Genomic DNA, 20,529 nt, shown 5'->3' on the forward strand with positions numbered 1-20,529 from the left:
GATTCCCGCTCACGGCCACCACCAGTGACAATTAATCTGAACCGGTCCGGGGCCTCCCCTAGGTCGACTCAGTCTCAAATGAGCGCCTGGTGCGGTGTGTAAACATCGCCACTGGTGAGACAAAGGCGACCGGGCGTGATGCTGGCCACACCACCCCTTCGTGTACCGTGCCGGCCTCCATAGGTGCCACTCGCTAACAGCACTTGCCCCAACAGTCTGTTACAGGCTGTATGGAGGGGGGGGGACCTTTGTCTTTGTTGTGTGTGTGCGTGTGCGCGGCGACCTGGGATATCAGTCACCGAAGCAAATTGAGAGGCATTTACAAGTCAGGTTAACAATGGGAAATTACCGGACGTCAATGTCATTTGAGAAGGATGGGGAAATGTACCCAGGGCTTAACAAACGCTGGGCGACATCGCAGCCCCATTCAGCAAAACAGCGCACGGCCGCTGTCGCTTCCAGTTGTAAAGGGCTCCGAACGTAACAAGGTCCCCTTTGTCACGGCTTACTTACGTCATTAAAACAAAGGCACATGCATGACTGCCACTGGTCTTTAAACAAGGCAGCCAACACAGGCCCGGCGGCTTGGGTAACTTCTCACCACCGCCGCCAACCCACACGGCGATTAAAATTCACCGCGGGTTCATCAATTCTGGTCGTTTTGGAGCTTCGGCCGTTTCGTACCGGGACCGCACGCGTGCCGACTGCCGAATCTAGGGAAGTTTCCACGGTCTGCTCGTCAGGACCGAATTCTGGAATTGGTGAATTGGTGTTTATGCTGCCTGTACCTGTCTTGTATGTATGCTGAACTTCTTTCGCACCGTACGTATCCAACCGTGCTAATCGGAAGTGCGGGGGAAGGGCAACAAACTATGGGTCTCTGTGTGATGAGTCTATGGGTTTCTGTGTGATGAGTATGAGTCTATGGGTCTCTGTGTGATGAGTATATGGGTCTGTGTGATGAGTCTATGGGTCTCTGTGTGATGAGTCTATGGGTCTCTGTGTGAGGAGTCTATGGGTATCTGTGTGATGAGTCTATGGGTCTCTGTGTGATGAGTCTATGGGTATCTGTGTAATGAGTCTATGGGTCTCTGTGTGACGAGTCTATGGGTCTCTGTGTGATGAGTCTATGGGTATCTGTGTGAGTGAGTCTATGGGTCTCTGTGTGATGAGTCTATGGGTCTCTGTGTGATGAGTCTATGGGTCTCTATGTGATGAGTCTATGGGTCTGTGTGAGTACGTACGTATGTATGTTGAACTTCTTTCACACAGTACGTAGTCAACCGTGCTAATCAGGTGCGGGGGAAGGGCAACATTTAAAAGTGCATCGCTCCAGTGGCTCCCCCTACTACACGCTTGCCGTGTACTCAGTCGGTACCGTCTTTCTCGCCTGCACCGTTTCTTTCCTCTCGTCCACGGTAAATGTAATCTACGATACAACTCAACAGGTCACGCACCTGCGAGGCGGGGTTATATATTTGCGCCTAAACGCCGCCACGTATATCGAGGGTGCGCTGTGCATCAACGGTGGCCACGGTTGGTTTTTCGAAGAGTCGCAGGCAGAGGGGGTGGCGGTGCGGGGAGGAAAAACTTCGAGCCTGGACTTGAACAGGGTAGCAAAGTCGTCAAAGCACGGATGGCCGGGGGGGGGGGGTAAGGGAGTTCCAGATTATAGGGGCGGCAGAAAGAGAATGAGCGACGACCTCCCACTGCAATGTCTTTGTCGCTTGTCAGCGTCTGTATCATTTACACTGTCACACGTTCTCAGCTTTTTTGTTTTATCTGACTCGGGTTGAAAGCGTTGATGCATCAGCTCTGGCCGCCCATCTGTCCCTAACGGGGAGGAAGGAGCAGGAGCTATTTAATAACTGTAACGATCGTCCAAATATGAATTAATCTGCAGTGCTAAAAGTCGTGATGCTCACATGCGGACTTAACCCTCTTGAAAACCCAGCCGTGCGTAAGTCTGTACGTCGTTCCGTCTGTTTCAGTCACGTGGGGTCGCGATGACCCTAGTAACGATGATCCAATGCGAACGGAACTGTCGTGTATACTCGTGTTGCTATTGGGGCCTCGTGCGATTGAAAACTGGCCAAACAGACGAAACGGGGTGAGATCAAACAGGATGTGTTATCGAGTAGGGCCTCCGATTAGCATGGCTGGGTACGTACGGTGCAAAAATAAGTTTAACACATCATATATACAAAGCGCAATTACGCAAAAAATCGCCTATTACATATGTTTTACTTTAAGGCCACAGTGTTATTGAGGATTGTGTTGAGATTTTCGCTTGTGCACCCAATGCCAACGCAGCAGTAGCAGCGGCATCACCAAATAATTTGTGAAATGTATAAAAAAGGCTTTGACGAGAACTGGGGGAGACCCACACCAGCGCTAGAGTGACTTTTCAAATGCACGTAAAATGCACTTCGCCCTGAAGATTGCTCGTCGGCTTCCAAACCGCTCGTTGCAAACTTCACAAGCCGAACGCACTGGGGGGGGGGGGGGGGGGGGGGGGGGGGTGACGCGTCTTCCGTGCACACGCATCACGTTCCTTCCTCGTTCTACCAATCCCACCGCGACAATGACAATCGAGTCCATCCCTCTCCTTTGCTCCGACGAGCACGGCGGAGGCGCTCATCTCTTGCGGGCGGCTTCCCCCTTGACAACCTTCGAGCCAGCGGTCGAAACTCCACATTCCTATGGCGGGCTCTGGGTGTGAGCATGGCATAGCACACCCCGATGTTGACAAAAAAATGGCTGCACGAACACACATGTATATTGATTGCGGCCACGGTCGCCCTCCCCAAAAGCGATTTGGCGGTGAGGAACTTCCACACCACTTGCTTGAGGTTGTACAACAGAAAAATGAGCATGATCCAATTTACATCGATTTCAGCGGGAGAACATTTTGATCATTCGTGACTTTCGGGCTCCGAGCTGGCGCCCGCAACCAGAGCCGTCCGGTCGAGAGGCAAAAAGTGAAACGGCCCCGGCCAGCTGGAAGCGTTGAGCCACGGCGGCTCCGCGTTATCCGCCGACGAAAGCCGATAAATCACCAGGGGGGCCAGGTGGCTCGCGAGGATAATGCTGCCCCACGCGCTATCGGGGCAGCGTGCGCTGGCGCGGTGGGTGCGATCAAACCCAGCGTGGCCACGCGGCACGCAAACAGAGATTGCCGCGTTGGCCACGCAGGGAACGACTGCCTCGCCCTGTCGCCACCGCCATCGATCGATCATCGCGATCCTGCGACGATGCGACAATCCGCCTGGCACCCGCCCAACCACCGGCCGATTAATGATCGGATTCGTCAAATAATATGGACAATCGGTTTCAGACCTCTTCATCATTAAGCCACTGCTGGGTGAAGGCCTCCTCGCACTGTGTAGGTCATGGGGGTTGTTTGACCATACTTCACCAACCCGCTGGTCAGTGCGGGTTGGTGAAGGCTGCTTGTGGCCACTGATATTACCCATGGCTTGCAGTCAAACTCGGATTTCCAGCTCCATGATGCAGCGTGTTAACCACTGCGCCACCACTCTGACCACATACCAGCATAGTCAAACATGTACCTAATTCATCTCTTTATCAGTCCACGAGGGAGTGGTGGCTACAGCGATGAGGCAGGTGGCTCGACACTTATGTTAACGGTCTACAGCGGTCAAACTAAGGACGGCAAATGGTTAACAGCGAGCCAGCCTGCGTGCCACCACTCCGTAGTCAATAATACCCCGGCGAAAACATCGGTAAAGCAATTTATCTAGATTCTATCTCAGCTGTGGGTCTCCATGAAACAGATAATGTTTGTAAACGATCTGGCTAAACATCCATGATAAAACCATTTAATTACATATTGGGGGGGGGAGTGGTGGCGCAGTGGTCGGTGCTCTGCGCTATGAACCCGGCAACCTGAGTTTCGTCAACAATGGCTCAGATGACCTCTTGACCCTTTGATCCACCCACAACACTTGAACAACCGATCCTCTTATTAACATAAACATCTAAGATCTGCCACAGTTCCTGCTAGGCAAAATCCACCTGCAAATTGACACCGCATTGCAGCATAAAGTAAAAAAAACCACATCAGTAATTTAGTCCACAATGCAGCATGGACGAAACTCACAATTGCCGTGCCAATGCAGCAGAGCACCGAGTCACAATAAGCGTGGGAGTTTACACAGAGACGGCGCATTGCGGCATCTACCCTCCTCCAGCCCTAACTCCGAGGGTTCCCCTCCTGGTTCAAAGCCCCCAAGCGAGTCCCCGTCCTAAGGGTCCCTCCTGACACCAAGTGACCTCTCTTCCGATCCCCGAGTCTCGACACGAGCGGTCAATCGGATGCAGCATGAGGCCGACCCCATGGCCTCCCCCTCCTCCTCCTCCACTACCCAGGAGGTTCTCGAGCTGAGAGAATCTGGGTCAACCAAGAGGGAGCCACGTTTATCGTCGGCTCCGCACGCTATGAACGTGCAAGGGCGCGCCGCTGTCGCCGGAATCGTTCGAGCGTTAAATATAATGGCGAGAGCTTTGCCAAAATGCTGATTCAGGGGGGCGAAAAATCGCTAACGTTTACCTCTGCTAGGCGAGGCGTGCAATCTTCGAGATTTAAAAGGGGCCTTTAACGATCCGAGACGGACGTGGCAGGGGGTGGGGGGGACGCTTGCTGGGAGGGAGATCGTATCTTAGCGGGAACCTAAAAAAATAAATCAAGGGTATTTTGCACCGCTCTCATTGCGCAGGGCTGTCGCGAGGCGCTACGTTTGTATAAGTTATTACAGTCGACGGTGGTTTAGAAGTTGGGGCGATGCTGCTATGTATATGGTCTGAGCCAATTAGGTGATTTTCGCGAGCAATATTTAAAATTTGGCAAAATGTGGACCATTTTCAGATAATGCCCACTGTGACGTGGACCACGTATTTATCGTGGTATTAACCAGGGAGGCCTCAGTACTCGAACCGCGAACCTCTGCAACGTCGTCACACAGGAGTGGCGATGTCGACCAATGGGAATGCGCGGTCTGTTCCTCGTGAGGCATCGCACTGTGGACGAGAGCACTGATGACCCCCCTCCACTGTTTGCCGTGTCCCAGAATCGCAACAGTCTCCTTCCACTGATAGAGGATCCACCTCAACCCTACCAGGTGCAACGACAGCCTCGTTTCATTTATGCACTGCTGTGGCACATTATAGGTTCGATTGATAACTAATTTTCTTAAGGACTGCTCTTTGCGTTTAGTTTGTTGTGCTTCCTCCACACCTCCGATTAGCACGGTTGGCTACATACGGTGCGCGAAAGAAGTTCAGCATTCATACATAGATAACAGCAAATATGAGTAGAATTCCGTGATGTATCTCCGCATATAGGTATGCATCTAAAATGCGTCCGAGTCCATCGGCCAATTGACTTTTGAGACCAACATTACCAGGCAGCGTTTGCTTAAGCTAAGCAAACTCTGGGCCCGGTTTCGACCACCTGGGTCTCATCAGCAGGCAGGCGTGTTAAAAAAACGCTGGCAGATCGCCAGATGCTAGTGGCAAGAGCACTCCACATAAACTATGGGGCCCCTCTTTAACGCAAAATAGCCGCAACGTCGACACGCTCGTTATCCGTTGATGTGGAGCACTGCTGGCAAAAGCAAAAATAAGCAAAAAAACTCCGTTCCGTCGTTCCGTCTCCGCACTACGCAACTCTACATTGGTCCGATAAGGCAGTGGACTAACAAAGAATCACTTAGATTTGCGCAGTCAGTATTATGATTCACAATTAAATTTTTTGGGCAAGGCCTTGTGGCATTCTAGCCGTATTTCTGCTGGCTAGGCGATGCATTTTGACCGTCACGTGTACCAGCGTAAATTGTTATTGCTTCCACTCGACGGTAAGCTGAAGAACTAATCTCACCAAAAACTTGTGAAAATTTTGCTCAGTTAATTTTCCCAGAAATGTTGCGAAACTTAACCGCTGGGCTGAAACCACAACGACAACAATCGGCGCGCTAAACGCGTGACGATTTTATTTGTTGGGTTGTGTCAGGTGGCAGAGTGTTTCACGAAAACACACCACATGCCCAGTTCACTGGCCATAAATGAACCACGATACCTCGCCGATCTCGTCAAGGACCATAAACCATCATCACGCGATCTCCGGTCATCCTAGCAGCAGCGGCTTTTGGCTAACCATCGAACAAAGACGGTCACTGCATCGCGCGCTTTCAGATTTACCTCTGCAGCCGTCTGGAACGCTCTGCCTTCTGCTATAAGGAAGCCACTGGAGTTATGCACTTTTACATGTAGATTAAAAACTCGTTTTCTTTAGAACTACTTTTTGCGTTTAGTTTGTTGTCCTTCCCCCACACCTTCAATTAGCACGGTTGGCTACGTACGATGCGAGAAGTTCAACATACGTACATACTACGCTGCTAAACCCACATATGTAATTACTCGTCATCATATTTGTTGTTCACATGTGGAGACGCGCACCGGAGTTGTGTTTACAATTATTAATTATTAGACTGTATGTGCCTTTGCTGGACACAGTTTCCTGTCTTCCGTGAGGCCGGCTCACCGCCACATTCTTTATAACCGGTCCCGGTGCCTTGGCCCTTGGCAAATGTACCCGAGACGGTTGTCCTCGAGATGATCGTGCCTGCCTCGCCACTGGCTGCGTTCATCACGATGGTCGTCGCGGTCATTTGTTCTGGGAGCACGGTGGGCGCGGGCGGCGCATGGGAGGGTCACAACAACCCGAGCGATCTAAACTATAAACAATTTTCTCTGTCGTCACTTAATGTCACGATGGCATTAAAATTCGGTTAAAAAATTTGGTCACGTTTTTTCCCCCCCAATTACGATATTGGTTTTCTGAGCCCAGAGCGAACCGGTTGCTGTTCTGGTTTGTCCTACGATAGTTGAGGAAAAGACCAGCCCGATTCCCTTTTAAGATGCTATGCTGCCCGCAACTTCCGTAATAATTATTCCCGGAGAATTCCCGTGAAAAAAAATCTCTCTTCCCCGGCTACGTTGGGTAAAGATAGCATTTCACCGAGCGGTGCTCAAATGCCCGGGACATCTCAAAGCGCTCTGCGCGAACGCAAAACACCGCGACGGGGAAAGAGACACAAATGGAGGAACAAAGACATCACAGACGAAGGGATGAATGACGACCTTTGCACGAAACTCACTGGGTGGCATGACAGCCACCAAATCCCGAGCTTCCGCAAGAATCCCCCCCGCCCAATCCACTACAACCCATTTTGCTATCCGGGTGGTCGCTCATTATCCCCTGCTGCCCCAACCTCCCCCCATTGTCCAGAACTCCCTTCTCCCAGCCATACGTGCTGTCGACTCCCTGCCCCCGTGTACAACAAGTCTAGGCTCGAGACGTTCATTCTATCATCGCGCCCGCAGTCAGCAGAAAGGGGCTTTGGCACCGATCGTGTGACCTCTTGCGACGGCGTTCGCATGAACTGCCCTTGGCTGCTGTGCACCGGCGTCTTCAGCGACTTGTTTGATCGCGGGGGGCGGCCACAGGGGAGGGGGACCACAGGGGAGGGGGGTCGCGGTCCTCACTTCGAGTGCCGACCGCCGACCGAAGCCGCGCAATCTGCTGCTGGGCTTTGCGCATCACGATGCTCCTTTTGGTATTTTTCTCTGTCTCTGACTGGACGGGCTTTCTCCCTGTACATCACCGGTGGTCATCACTCATTTTCAGAGGAGGAGGGGGGTGGGGGCACTTTGGCCGGTAAGACATCGTCAGTGTGGGGGCCGCCACACGTTTGAAACCATTGCTGGGTTTGACAGCAGCACGACGATGACGATGATGGAGGGCGACTTAATTCTTTGCGGATTTTCAAGGCCCGAACTGAAGGCCCCTCGGGGCCGCCAGTGGCCGTTAGTGGCTCGCGGGGCTTTGCAATGAAAAACACCGCTCCGTACAATACACATGCCTGCTGTTGCTCGAAGGTCTGTCGCGTCTGAACACGCGGCCACATGTCTACGCTGTACAACTTCCCACATTGTAGAGCCTCCGAACAAATCGCCCGGAATGTGCCCGATCCCGTCAGGCAGTAGAGCCTGGACAGCGCTGGCGACAGGCACGCATGGAACAGGCGTTACAGGCTGATGTGTGCGAGTGTGTGCGCAGCGGAATCCCTTGTTGTACTCTACTACAATCCCATGTTGGTGCACCTGCCTTCACGATCCCGCACTAAACAGAGTCTGGTGAGGTATGGCGAGGCCTTCATCAAGCAGTTAACTTGGCAAAATGGCTGCCAATGTACTCTGTGTTGTATTTAACATGATGCCCAGTGCAGTCGTACCACCACTCACCACCACCCAACCACCACCCACCTCCACCCACCTCCACCCAAAAACCACCCACCTCCACCCACCCACCACCACCCACCTCCACCCAACAACCACCCACCTCCACCCACCCACCACCACCCACCTCCACCTAACAACCACCCACCTCCACCCACCAACCACCCACCTCCACCCAACCACCACCCAACCACCACCCACCCAACCACCACCCACCTCCACCCACCACCACCCAACTACCACCCACCACTACCCAACTACCATCCACCACCACCCACCACCACCCATCACCACCCATCACCACCCACCCACCTCCACCAAACTACCACCCACCACCACCCACCACCACCCACCCACCAACCACCCACCACCTCCTCCCACCTCCACCAAACTACCACCCACCACCACCCACCAACCACCCACCTCCACCCAACCACCACCCACCCAACCACCACGCACCTCCACCCAACTATCACCCACCACCACCCACCACCACCCACCACCACCCACCTCCACCCATCCACCACCCAACTACCACCATAACAACTCCTAGCTCAGAATAGAAACTCAAACAGGTAAGAAGCCCCTCCCAGGACAGTTCCACATCAGCTTTAATGCCATGCCACCGTGTGTGGATCTTGTAATGCAATAACGTTTGCCCCGAGGTTAGACGGCTTTTGGTTAAAGTACAGCCTGTGCTGCAGAAACTGCTTACTGATTTCTTGGCAAATATTGTTTGCCCACTTAAAACCCCGTCATGTGACGAGACGAAGCATCGTTTCGGATCTCTCGCAGCGGAATGTGCAACCCACCCTGGTTAGTGAAGCGGTCTCACCTGAGGTGGACTTCACAGAGTTACCGCCGAGGTCTCTCTAAGTAACCTCCGGTTCACACATTAAAGGGGCAGCACTGCCCTCCTGGCTTTGCCACAAGAGAGCAACACACGCACTTGTCAAGACGGAAATGTTTCATTCCCAGAAGTGAAATTTGGCCAAAATTAAACGCGGGTACCAAATTTCGATGAGATCTTGCGCCGTCATTGGCGGCCGCCCTCAAACCATCGACTCGCAACAACCTTCGCGCAAAAAGAGAAAACGGCCCGCCGAAACGGACACCGCAGAGCCACCTTTGAGAAGCCTTCAAGTGACAACGGGTTCTCACGGTACGGGAGGGGGGGGCAGCTGGGTCAGCCACCACCTACTTGCTGTGCTGCTCCGCACGCGGGTACACGCCGTCGACTCGCGTACCGCGTGGCCCTTACGCGTCACATCGTGTCGTCACAGCCCGCAATCCTGGTGGCCTGTACCACGCGTGCAACTTGCGTGCAACTTGCATGCAACTTGCGTGCAACTTGCGTGCAACTTGCGTGCAACTTGCGTGCAAACCAACCATTTCCTCGTGGACTGCTGACGAATCCTCGAGGAGCAGTTTTGCTTTTCAACAACACCAGAAAGTGCAACAAGCTTTCTTGTTGCTCAACCTAAATCATTGATTACCGGCCATATATTGCTTACCCTTTGATCGTGGCAAATACAGTCTTGCCACGTCTGCACATTCAGCGTTTAATTTGCTTTAAATAAATTAAATTACAGACGATACACCTCCGTCCCATACTTGCCTCTCCGTGTAAAACAAAAAAAAAGTATTTTAAGGCTTTCCGGGAGAGAATTCTGTCGGTAGCATCGGTTATAAACATGCAAGCTCTGGAGCGCCTTCGACATTCCATATGTAGAGGACCACAGAACTTGGGCAATTGTGGGGAGCGCAGGCTCACCACGTGGCCGCCGCTGCCTTCCCCGCTTGTCATGTGGTCCCTCGGCGATTGTGAGATTCAATTTGTATTAATGCCACTCTACAAAGAACACAAAAAACATCATCATCAGTAGTCAAGGCTTCACAGCTTGACTAAACCAACGCTGGTAAACTGCCAGATGCCCTATAGGCAATTACCGTCTGTGTTAACTATGTATGTTCAACTTCTTTCGCACTGTACGTAGCCAACGTAATCACTACCTATGAGATCTTGACTCAAAACTGCTCTAGAGGAGTTGTACACCCCTAGCTGACACTGCAATTTAGTGGCCTAAAATACAATGTTTCGCTCCGGATGATCGCTGCAAAGTATGATCTGTGTTTTGATTTAGTGTGCTGATCTTAAAGGTGCATTGAAAAATGTTGACACTCCGACTGATGCTCCTGCTGTTGTGGAGTGACTCATGCAGCCAGCTATGGCTGTAGAGTTTGGTAGTACATGTTGTTTACGTCGTTTATTTAGAAAATTCGGTCACAGTTCCTATGATCACTGTTTCATTGCTTTTATGGCTTTATTTTGGTGATTTTCGAAAAGTTATTTGGTTTGGCCATGTTTGTTTGTTGTAGTACAGAGTTAGAATGATGGCCTAAATCTAAGTTGTCTTGTGGTTGCTGTTGTTTGACTTGCATCCCACTGAGATTTTTGCACACAGTGTTGGTGTACGGTGCTTTTTCTGCGATATTTTGCTGTCTTTTCTTGGATTTTCTGTTTGCACATAGTCACTATAAGATGTTTTCTTGTTCATGTTTTTGTTTTTTGTTTGTTGCGGTTGCACCCGATTCAAGAGCCGAATGGCTCACAGGGCTATACCTAATAAATTAACTTGAACCGTGCCAATCGGTCCTAGTTGGATGCAAAACTATATAATACATAACACAAATTAAACTTGAACGCCTACATGGTATAACATTTTTTTTATATGCAATGGTAATTAGCAAAATCTATTGTTGCGTCGTGGTAGCATGAAGCAAGGCCGTAATTATAATATATATTGGGGGACACACATCCCCCCCAATATTCAAATATGCTCAAGATGCCCCCCCCCCCCCCCAATAGATTGCTATAAAATAGATATGATTGCGGTTATGGTTGTACTTCATTAATCTCTAATCTCTGCTATTACATACAATGAAACAAGAAAAGGTAAGAAAAAACAGAGCAATGTAATACAATACACTATTAGACATTATTGTAAAAAAAAGTCCATCCTACGTGTTCGTGAATTTTTTCATATTTTAGGCAGGAAATTAGTTTTCTAAATCAGATTTCTTTTTCTGGGGGGGGGGGGGGGGACCCCCAGACCCCCTGAATATTGACTCCATGGCTACGGCCTTGCCGTGAAGGATGGATGGCGGCAAATGAGCGAGGCCTACATCCAGCAGTGGATTGACCATGGATGAAGATAGTGATGATGACAAACACCCAGGACGTACATAGAATAATCTTCACGAATGTCAGCCCATATGATTGCTCCTGGCTTGATTAAAGGAGCAGCACGTTGTTGGACAGTCGCACCTCCGATCAGCGTGGTTGGCTACGTACGGTGCAAAGGAAGTTCAACATTCGTACAATCTTTGGTTCAACTAATAGGGTTGTTCCCCTTTTTTCTGGCAACAAAACTGACACCTTTTGCAAGGAATCATGCTTACATTAACCACAATACTTGCAGTCAAATGCAAGTATTGTGGTTAATGTAAGCATGATTCCTTGCAAAAGGTGTCAGTTTTGTTGCCAGAAAAAAGAGGAAAAACCCTATTAGTATATTTTGGTACTGGCAAAGGAGGTCCCATGATGAAAAATCTTTGGTTCTTTCGGTAAAGTATGCATACAAAATAATCGTTGAAGTATCCATACTTCAGCGATTGTTTTCGCTGTGGTGGTCCCCACCTGATGAAGGACGCTTGTGTTGCGCCCGAAACGTCGTGATTTAATTTAGTTGTTTTCATTTTTTATTTTATTTTCACCTACGTGACTACCGAAAGAACCAAAGAGTATGGATCATTGCAGTCACAAAAACTTCAAATCAAGAATACGAACAATCAACAGCGGTGGTCCCGATTAGTTAAATCCCAAGCCACGGCTAACATCAGTGGCGAGTGAGATCTGAATGTGTGTCGGGGTTACCCACACTTCCTTTGCCCATCTGCACCGAGCAGTTTGGTGAAGTACGATTAAACGACACCCCGTGACTGAAAGAGTACAGTGAGACCTTTCATCCATCCGGGGACTGATGAAGCGTAGTACATTTTTTCTTATTAAGTTGTCATCGTTTAGTTTGTTGTCCTTCCCCCGCACCTCCGATTAGCACGGATAGCTACATACGCTGCGAAAGAAAGTTAACCGTACACACATCATTACTAATTAGAAGATTATCAAGGCAAAGTCACCCTATTCATGGACAATAAGCGTCTACAGAAGTGGTCACTACAGGGGTGAAAATTCTTCCAGATATCCACGCATTTTCGCGGATAACAGGAGTCAGCGGAGCACATGTATCTAATATATCCCCGCGAGTAATCGCAAGGATAGACTCGTTACTTTTGCAGCTAAACGCTCACAACAGGATCCACCAACAGAACCTCCCACGCTGCATTCTACAAAGACCCACCAGCACTGAGTATTGTAGGCCGCAGAGGACAAGTGTCGTGAGCGAGCACCTCTTAAGGTCGGCAAGAGGATTGCGAGCCAGCGGACGGCTTTAGGAGTAATCCTGGCGAATGTGTGAAATTCTGCCGGCCAAAACGATTTAATTCAGCTCCCGAGCGACGTGCGCAACGCTCCCATAGTTACTAAAGCCGGGCGACAATTCGCCCCAACTATTGACTGCCAAAAAAAAACTAAAATCGTTTCGAATCAAATTCTTTAATCGCAGCTGAGTTTTCGTGAAGCTGGGCCACGTGTGTCGCAGCTGGAGGAGGAGGAGGGAGCAACGGCAAAAGCAGGAACGTTCATGGGAAAAGGTGAGAGACGTCGACGGGAAAAGGAGGAACGTCGATGGGATCCGTGGCTCGAGTCGGGTTGAAGCGCTCCATGCGCCCCCACGTGCTGCAAGCTCTCTCCGAGTCGGGCGGTCGCACGGAGAGACAGCACCATCGCCTGCGCTGCGCAAGGCGCCGGCCACACGCGACCACGGCCGATGTGCCGCAAGTGTGCAGGGTTCAGTCTCGCACACCGTCACATTGCTCCGGTGGCCACTACTCCAGGGCGTGTACGTGTCCACGACTTCGCCAATCCACTGCTAGACGAAGGCCTCACTATGCTCCGAGAGTTGTGGAGGGGTGGCGCAGAACCAGTTCGGATGTCACTCGCCACTTGCTTCCAGTATTTGCCATGGTTGGCAATTGAACCGAGGTCATTAGGGTCAAAATAAATTTTTCTGACCGCTGTGCCACTTCGCCACTACTTCCCCCCCCCCCTCCAATATTTAACGTACAGCACTTGATATGAAAAGAGTTATAACCTCACTGTCATGTATGTATCTATGCTGAACTTCTTTCGCACCGTACGTAGCCAACCGTGCGAATCGGAGGTGCCGGGAAGGACAATAAATTAAATACCAAAAGCAATTCTAAAGAAATTAGTTTTCAATCTAGATTATTTAAAAGTGCATAGCTCCAGTGGATTCCTGTTGGAAGGAAGAGCGTTCCAGACGGCCGCAGAAGCGCATCATCATTATCATTAGCCATGACCAATGCACTGCTGAATGAAGACCTCACTCCATCTTTCGGTCTTGGAGATTCCTCCTCCACACTGGTCAGTGCTGGTTGGCGAAGAAGAGGACCCAGGACTCTCTCGGATACCGCTCGTCGTCAAACTTGGGGAAACGGATTCAAAGCGAGATCTGCTAAACACTGCGCCACCGCTGCGCCCGGGGCTTCAAGAGTAGCCCGGCGAACGAGAGAAACGCTGCCGGCAAACGAGTGAAGAGCGCTAGCAAGGGCGGCAAGTGCCGCCCCACCATTCCCTGCCATGGTGTACGGAGAAAACTTGACCAGACTGTTGACGGTTTGAAAAAAAGAAGCCTTGAAAAATATCTTTAAGCTGCTGTCATTGTTATTCTTATCTCGTTATACATCATCTTTCGAGGCAAATGTGCCCTCGGCCATAACCAACACCTTACCGTGGTTCACCCAGGTCTATTTATTATTTGAAAAAAAATGTCGAGATGACCAGGTGGCTAAGAGGTCACAGCGCTCAGCCGGCACCGCTGAGAACCTGGGTTCGAATCCGGGTTCCAGCCGCCCGTGAGCAAATGGGCGACCTAAATTGTCGTCAGTTGATGGGACTAGGCCTGGTCACCAACGACTGCGCGCAAAAATAAACCCATCAGATTAAACGTCACTGCAACGAATTTGGCCAAATTACAGCTCTGCAAATGAAATTAACGGTTTTATCGTTACACGATGAACATTACTCTCATATGCATATCACTTGAAGGGCTCTTAGAGCTGGCTCTGCGGTATCTTCTTCCCCGGGACATTCTCTACCGTGATGGATTGGCCCTGTTCCGAGAGATCCGAGTGCATGATTCGTCTCATGGCGCGTGACCGATGGGAATTGGCAAGTAAATAAACAAATAAGACATCACAGCGGAAGTCCTGACGAAGGGCAATGATGACCAATACATTCAACTTTCATTTGACTTAATCTTAAAATCTATCACCAGACTTGCGCCAATGTCAGCATGCTACCATCTGGGATATGTATGTTGAACTTTTTTCGTACCGTACGTAGCCAACCGTGCTAATTGGAGGTGCGGGATATCAATTCAAGTGCGTTTCACCTGGCTGAATAACAGGTGAACAAGTCTCTCTGCGACACTGTTTTCTGGGGCCCACTCTCTGACACAAGGTGGTGCACTGCTCACTGCAGAATGTCTTTGTATCATGACACTAGCAGCACGGTGGAAATTGATGGGGTTTTTTCTCTCTCTCAATTATATTTCAACTGCCCTAACAGCGTCACGTCACGAAGAGGGCAATATTTTTGCATTTGGAAATCCGAAGATAGCAGCACATCACCCCGTGCCGGAGAATGGCCGCGTTGGGTGACTTCGTAGAACAACTTCGTAAGCAACTTCAAAAGGCCACTTCATCCCACTCGAGGGCCACGCAATGTACATGCCTTGCAAGGAGTGTTCATCACATGTCAATCAAAATTGATTGGTTCCATTCTTCGAGGAGGAATGTAGTCAAATTTAATGCAAAACCAAATTTCATATGAGGGTGGTGGTGGTGGTGGGGCGGTAGCGGCGTGTGAAGTCAAGGGTGGCCAGGATGAGACAATCAACTGGCTCCACTTGAGAATCCGGTTTAGACACTACGGATGTTTGCACAGATTTGAAACCGGGTAATCGGTGGCACCAGCTCAGCGTGGCTGACCTACCCTGAGCGACATTAACCACGTACAGCACAACTGGAATATAAAAAAAACACGAATAATAATGATGATGGCAAATTGCCAAATTACGACAGAATTACACTCGGGGATGTTTGACGCAACTTGTCCCATCACAACTGCAGGCGGCGCAACTTCACCGAGCCCCACCGGGATGTGTGTACGCTTGAACTTCTTTCACACCGTACATTTGCCAAGCGTGCTTACCGGTGGTGTGGGGGGGGGCTCGAGGGGGGTGAGGGTGCCCAGGCACCAGGTTATAAAGGGGCAATGAGGAAATTGGACAGTAGGACCATCCCCATTTAATTCGTTGCAACCCGGGGGTGCCCATGCCAACCACTGACGCCTATCGCTGCCGTGCGCTCTTTCCCCCGGTGATCTGATCAAAATAGAACGGCACAGACTCCCAAGCTGTGCCACGACCTTTTGGCCGGAAATCAGTCTTGGATTAAAGACCTGGATCCGCAAGGCCAATGCCAAGGCCAAGGCTGAGGCCATGAGCGAGGGTTACTACCTATAAGTTAAAAGCAGTAGGGGGGGGGGGGGGGGAGACTCCGTGGTAAAAAGATGAAAACCTCACAATACAAGATGACCAGAGAACCACGTAAACATATTGTCTCGAATGGTGTATTTTTTACGCAACGGACAGAAAGCAAGACCTTTCACGTCACGGGGAAGACTTATTCTAGATTTCCCAGGACATAAAGGGGACAATCTTCGGACAACCGTGACAGGGTGGCAGCAGGTCTACGTGGGAGCCACAAGGCGCAAGCCAAGGCTACGGCCTGGAGATGTTTAGGTTGAGGTCAGTGTCATGGCCAGGCAAGGCCAGGTCCTCTAGACCAGGGGATGGTAACCTGCGGATCTTTTAAGGGCTGCAGTGCGGCTCTTGAAATTCGAAAAAAAATTTTTTATTGTTATTTTGGTTGCGGACCCTTGACCATGGAAGTCCAGTTCACCATGGAAGTCCAGTTTACCATGGGAGTCCAGTTCACCATGGGCAGGGGTCAGCAATCTGGGGCTCATAAACGACTGCTCCGCAGCGTTATATATTAAGGACCCCGGTCTCGTATTCACACGCATTGGAAATATTTGGCGGTTTTTCACAGAATTCGAAAAAAAAAATTCTCTTTTTGTTGTTTTAGTTGGCGAACCCTGCTCTAGGCTAAGGCCAGTATCAAGGTGGCTACCTCGATGGCCGGCGTCAAGGACAGTGGTTGGCGCAACTGAACCGTACAAAGCGTGGTGTCGCGAAGCAGCCACAGTGCACCGTGTTTGCATGCCGTGCTGCGAAAAGTTAAATACTCGAGTCCCATATTGTACTGGGGCTTGCGAGAAAATCACCCAGAATTGCGCCCAATCTCACGAGCTCTCGCACGCTAAGCAGGCTTAAAGCCTGGATAGTGCTTGGACCATAATTAACCAGCATGGTCAAGTTAGGTGAAATAATTTCCGTGGCCCACAGGAGTGGATTGACAAAGGGCTCTAAATGTACGGTCCTGCAAGGCAACAATCAGCCTAGCCCCTGCAAGGGCGTGGGATTTCATTGCTCCATCTCCGCGGCGGGGCGCGTCCTACGCCACCTTGTGGCGTCCTGCATTGTCTTACAATCACGTGGTATTGCAAGAGGAGAGGAAAACCACGTGCTGTTGCTGCTGCTGCTGCATACTGCAATGAGTTTCACTGTGCTCGTAATGTGCTGTCCGGCTGCGTTGTGCTGTATCGCGAGCTGCTGTGATGTGACTTTGTAGGATGAACGTTGACATGTATAAGGGGCACGGGGTGACCAATAAGGTCTGAATTTGTCTCGAATAAGGTGGGGCACTGATAAGGGGTTTACAGCTATGCCTGTGTTGCTAACGCATTGCGTACTCCCCATTGCTGTGTTGATATTGTGCGTGCTGCCGCGTGTGTGTCCTGCGCACTGCTAGTGCTGCATCTTGTGCTGGCCTTCCCATCTGCTGTGCCGTGCAGAGCGCTGCTGCTCTGCATTGTTGGCGTACTGCCGCTGCTGTTGCATACAGAAAACACTGCACTGTTATTCTCCGAGTGTTGTACTGCTGCATTGTTCCACGTCCACACACACACACTCAGTCCTGTGCTGTGCTGCATGCTGCTGTCCAGCACCCCCAACAGCGAGGGAGCTGAAGCGGGCAAACATTTTCCGGAGTTCAGCCCCGGGCTGATCGCGGTGCCGTTGCTGGAACCGCGCCGCGACGTCCCCACTGCATTGCGCTGCTTTGTTGTGGGTTTTTGTTGTTGTTGTTGTTGTTGTCGTCGTTCTGGAGCCCTGCCTTTGCTACACACCGCCTTGTTACTGCACTGCGTTAGTACTGCCACCCCCCACCACCACCACCCCCTGCACCTCCCCCCCCCACCACCACCACCCCCCCCACCACCACCCCCCCCCCACCACCACCCCACCACCCCCCCCCACCACCCCCCCCCCCACCACCACCACCACCACCCCCCCCCACCACCCCCCCCCACCACCACCCCCACCACCCCCCCCCACCACCACCCCCCCCCACCACCACCCCCCCCCCACCACCACCACCACCCCCCCCCCCCACCACCACCCCCCCCCACCCACCACCACCCCCCCCCACCCACCACCACCCCCCCCCACCACCACCACCACCCCCCCCCACCACCACCACCCCACCACCCCCCCCCCACCACCACCCCCACCCCCCCCACCACCACCCCCACCACCCCCCACCACCCCCCCCACCACCCCCCCCCACCACCCCCACCACCCCCCCCACCACCACCCCCCACCACCCCCCCCCCCACCACCACCCCCACCACCCCCCCCACCACCCCCCCCACCACCACCCCACCACCCCCCCCACCACCACCCCCACCACCCCCCCCACCACCACCCCCACCACCCCCCCCACCACACCCCCCCCCACCACCACCACCACCCCCCCCCACCACCACCACCACCCCCCCCCACCACCACCACCACCCCCCCCCCACCACCACCACCACCCCCCCCACCACCACCACCACCCCCACCACCACCACCCCACCACCACCACCCCCCCCACCACCCTCCCCCACCCACCACTACCACCCCCCACCACCACCACCCCCTACACCTCCCCCACTCCAACCGCTCTGCCGCTGTCACGACCGCGCAGCGACCCTTACCCAGCACGTGCGCTCCCTTGCTGCTGCTGCCCGTGGTGCTGCTGCTGCCCGTGGTGCTGCCCGTGGTGGTGCCGGTGGCGGAGGGAGCTCCCATGCCGTCCGCACCCGAGGAGCCGCTGCCGCTGGAGGCTGGCTTGCGCTGCCTGGCGCCCGCGTCCTGCATGGCCCCTGCCAGGCGGGCTTCCTCTTCGTTCACACACAAAGGGGGCTTTCTCTCGCTCTCTCGCTCGCTCTCTCACGCACGCCACCACCACCAGCACCACCTCCTCCTCCTCCCTCTGGAGCGTCTGGCAGCTCTAAGGAGCCGGCGCGCACCGAGGGGGCGGGGGGACGAGGGGGTGGGGGCGACCCACACCTTACCACCCCGCCCACTTTCCAATGTAAGCCCCGCCCACCAGATTAGAACCGCCCCTTTCAGGGTTAGCCACGCCTTCACGCTTTCCTTCGAACACCCCACCCCCCAATGCCACGCAAAGCCAGATACAATTTTCACACAAAGCCAAACCTCATGCCACACTAAGCCAGACCTCATGCCACACTAAGCCCGACCCCTTGCCACACTAAGCCAGGTCCCCTTGCCACACTAAACCAGACCCCATGCCACACTAAGCCAGGTCCCCATGCCACACTAAGCCAGGTCCCCATGCCACACTAAGCCAGGTCCCCATGCCACACTAAGCCAGACCCCATGCCACACTAAGCCAGGTCCCCATGCCACACTAAGCCAGGTCCCCATGCCACACTAAGCCAGACCCCATGCCACACTAAGCCAAACCTCATGCCACACTAAGCCAAACCTCATGCCACACTAAGCCAGACCCCATGCCACACTAAGCCAGACCCCATGCCACACTAAGCCAGGTCCCCATGCCACACTAAGCCAGGTCCCCATGCCACACTAATCCAGACCCCATGCCACACTAAGCCAAACCTCATGCCACACTAAGCCAGACCCCATGCCACACTAAGCCAGACCCCATGCCACACTTAGCCAGGTCCCCATGCCACACTAAGCCAGACCCCTTGCCACACTAAGCCAGGTCCCCTTGCCACACTAAGCCAGGTCCCCATGCCACACTAAGCCAGACCCCTTTGCCACACTAAGCCAGACCCCTTGCCACACTAAGCCAGACCCCTTGCCACACTAAGCCAGACCCCATGCCACACTAAACCAGACCCCATGCCACACTAAGCCAGACCCCATGCCACACTAAGCCAGACCCCATGCCACACTAAGCCAGACCCCATGCCACACTAAGCCAGACCCCCATGCCACACTAAGCCAGACCCCTTGCCACACTAAGCCAGACCCCCATGCCACACTAGGCCAGGCCCATGCCACACTAAGCCAGACCCCTTGCCACACTAAGCCAGACCCCCTTGCCACACTAAGCCAGACCCCCTTGCCACACTAAGCCAGACTCCATGCCTCACTAAGCCAGACCCCATGCCATACTAAGCCAGACCCCTTGCCACACTAAGCCAGACCCCATGCCACACTAAGCCAGACCCCCTTGCCACACTAAGCCAGACCCCCTTGCCACACTAAGCCAGACCCATGCCTCACTAAACCAGACCCCATGCCACACTAAGCCAGACCCCCTTGCCACACTAAGCCAGACTCCATGCCTCACTAAACCAGACCCCATGCCACACTAAGCCAGACCCCCTTGCCACACTAAGCCAGACCCCCTTGCCACACTAAGCCAGGCCCCTTGCCACACTAAGCCAGGTCCCCTTGCCACACTAAGCCAGACCCCTTGCCACACTAAGCCAGACCCCATGCCACACTAAGCCAGACCCCTTGCCTCACTAAGCCAGACCCCATGCCACACAAAGCC

The 20,529-nt window shown here is 52.7% G+C and overlaps 1 protein-coding gene across 1 annotated transcript in view; it reads right to left on the minus strand.

Annotated features, from left to right (window-relative positions):
• Positions 1-18,966, minus strand: part of ANO8 (anoctamin 8) — a 48,715-nt gene extending 29,749 nt beyond the window's left edge. The window contains exon 1 of the mRNA XM_061570725.1: positions 18,689-18,966. Coding sequence (XP_061426709.1) covers positions 18,689-18,851 — 163 coding nt within the window. The 5' untranslated portion in view covers positions 18,852-18,966. The remainder of the gene's footprint in view (positions 1-18,688) is intronic.
• Between the last annotated feature and the right edge of the window lie 1,563 nt (positions 18,967-20,529).

Source organism: Lethenteron reissneri, chromosome 46 (assembly GCF_015708825.2).
Source record: "Lethenteron reissneri isolate LAM-NWPU_2019-01 chromosome 46, ASM1570882v1, whole genome shotgun sequence".
Classification (NCBI taxonomy): domain Eukaryota; kingdom Metazoa; phylum Chordata; class Hyperoartia; order Petromyzontiformes; family Petromyzontidae; genus Lethenteron; species Lethenteron reissneri.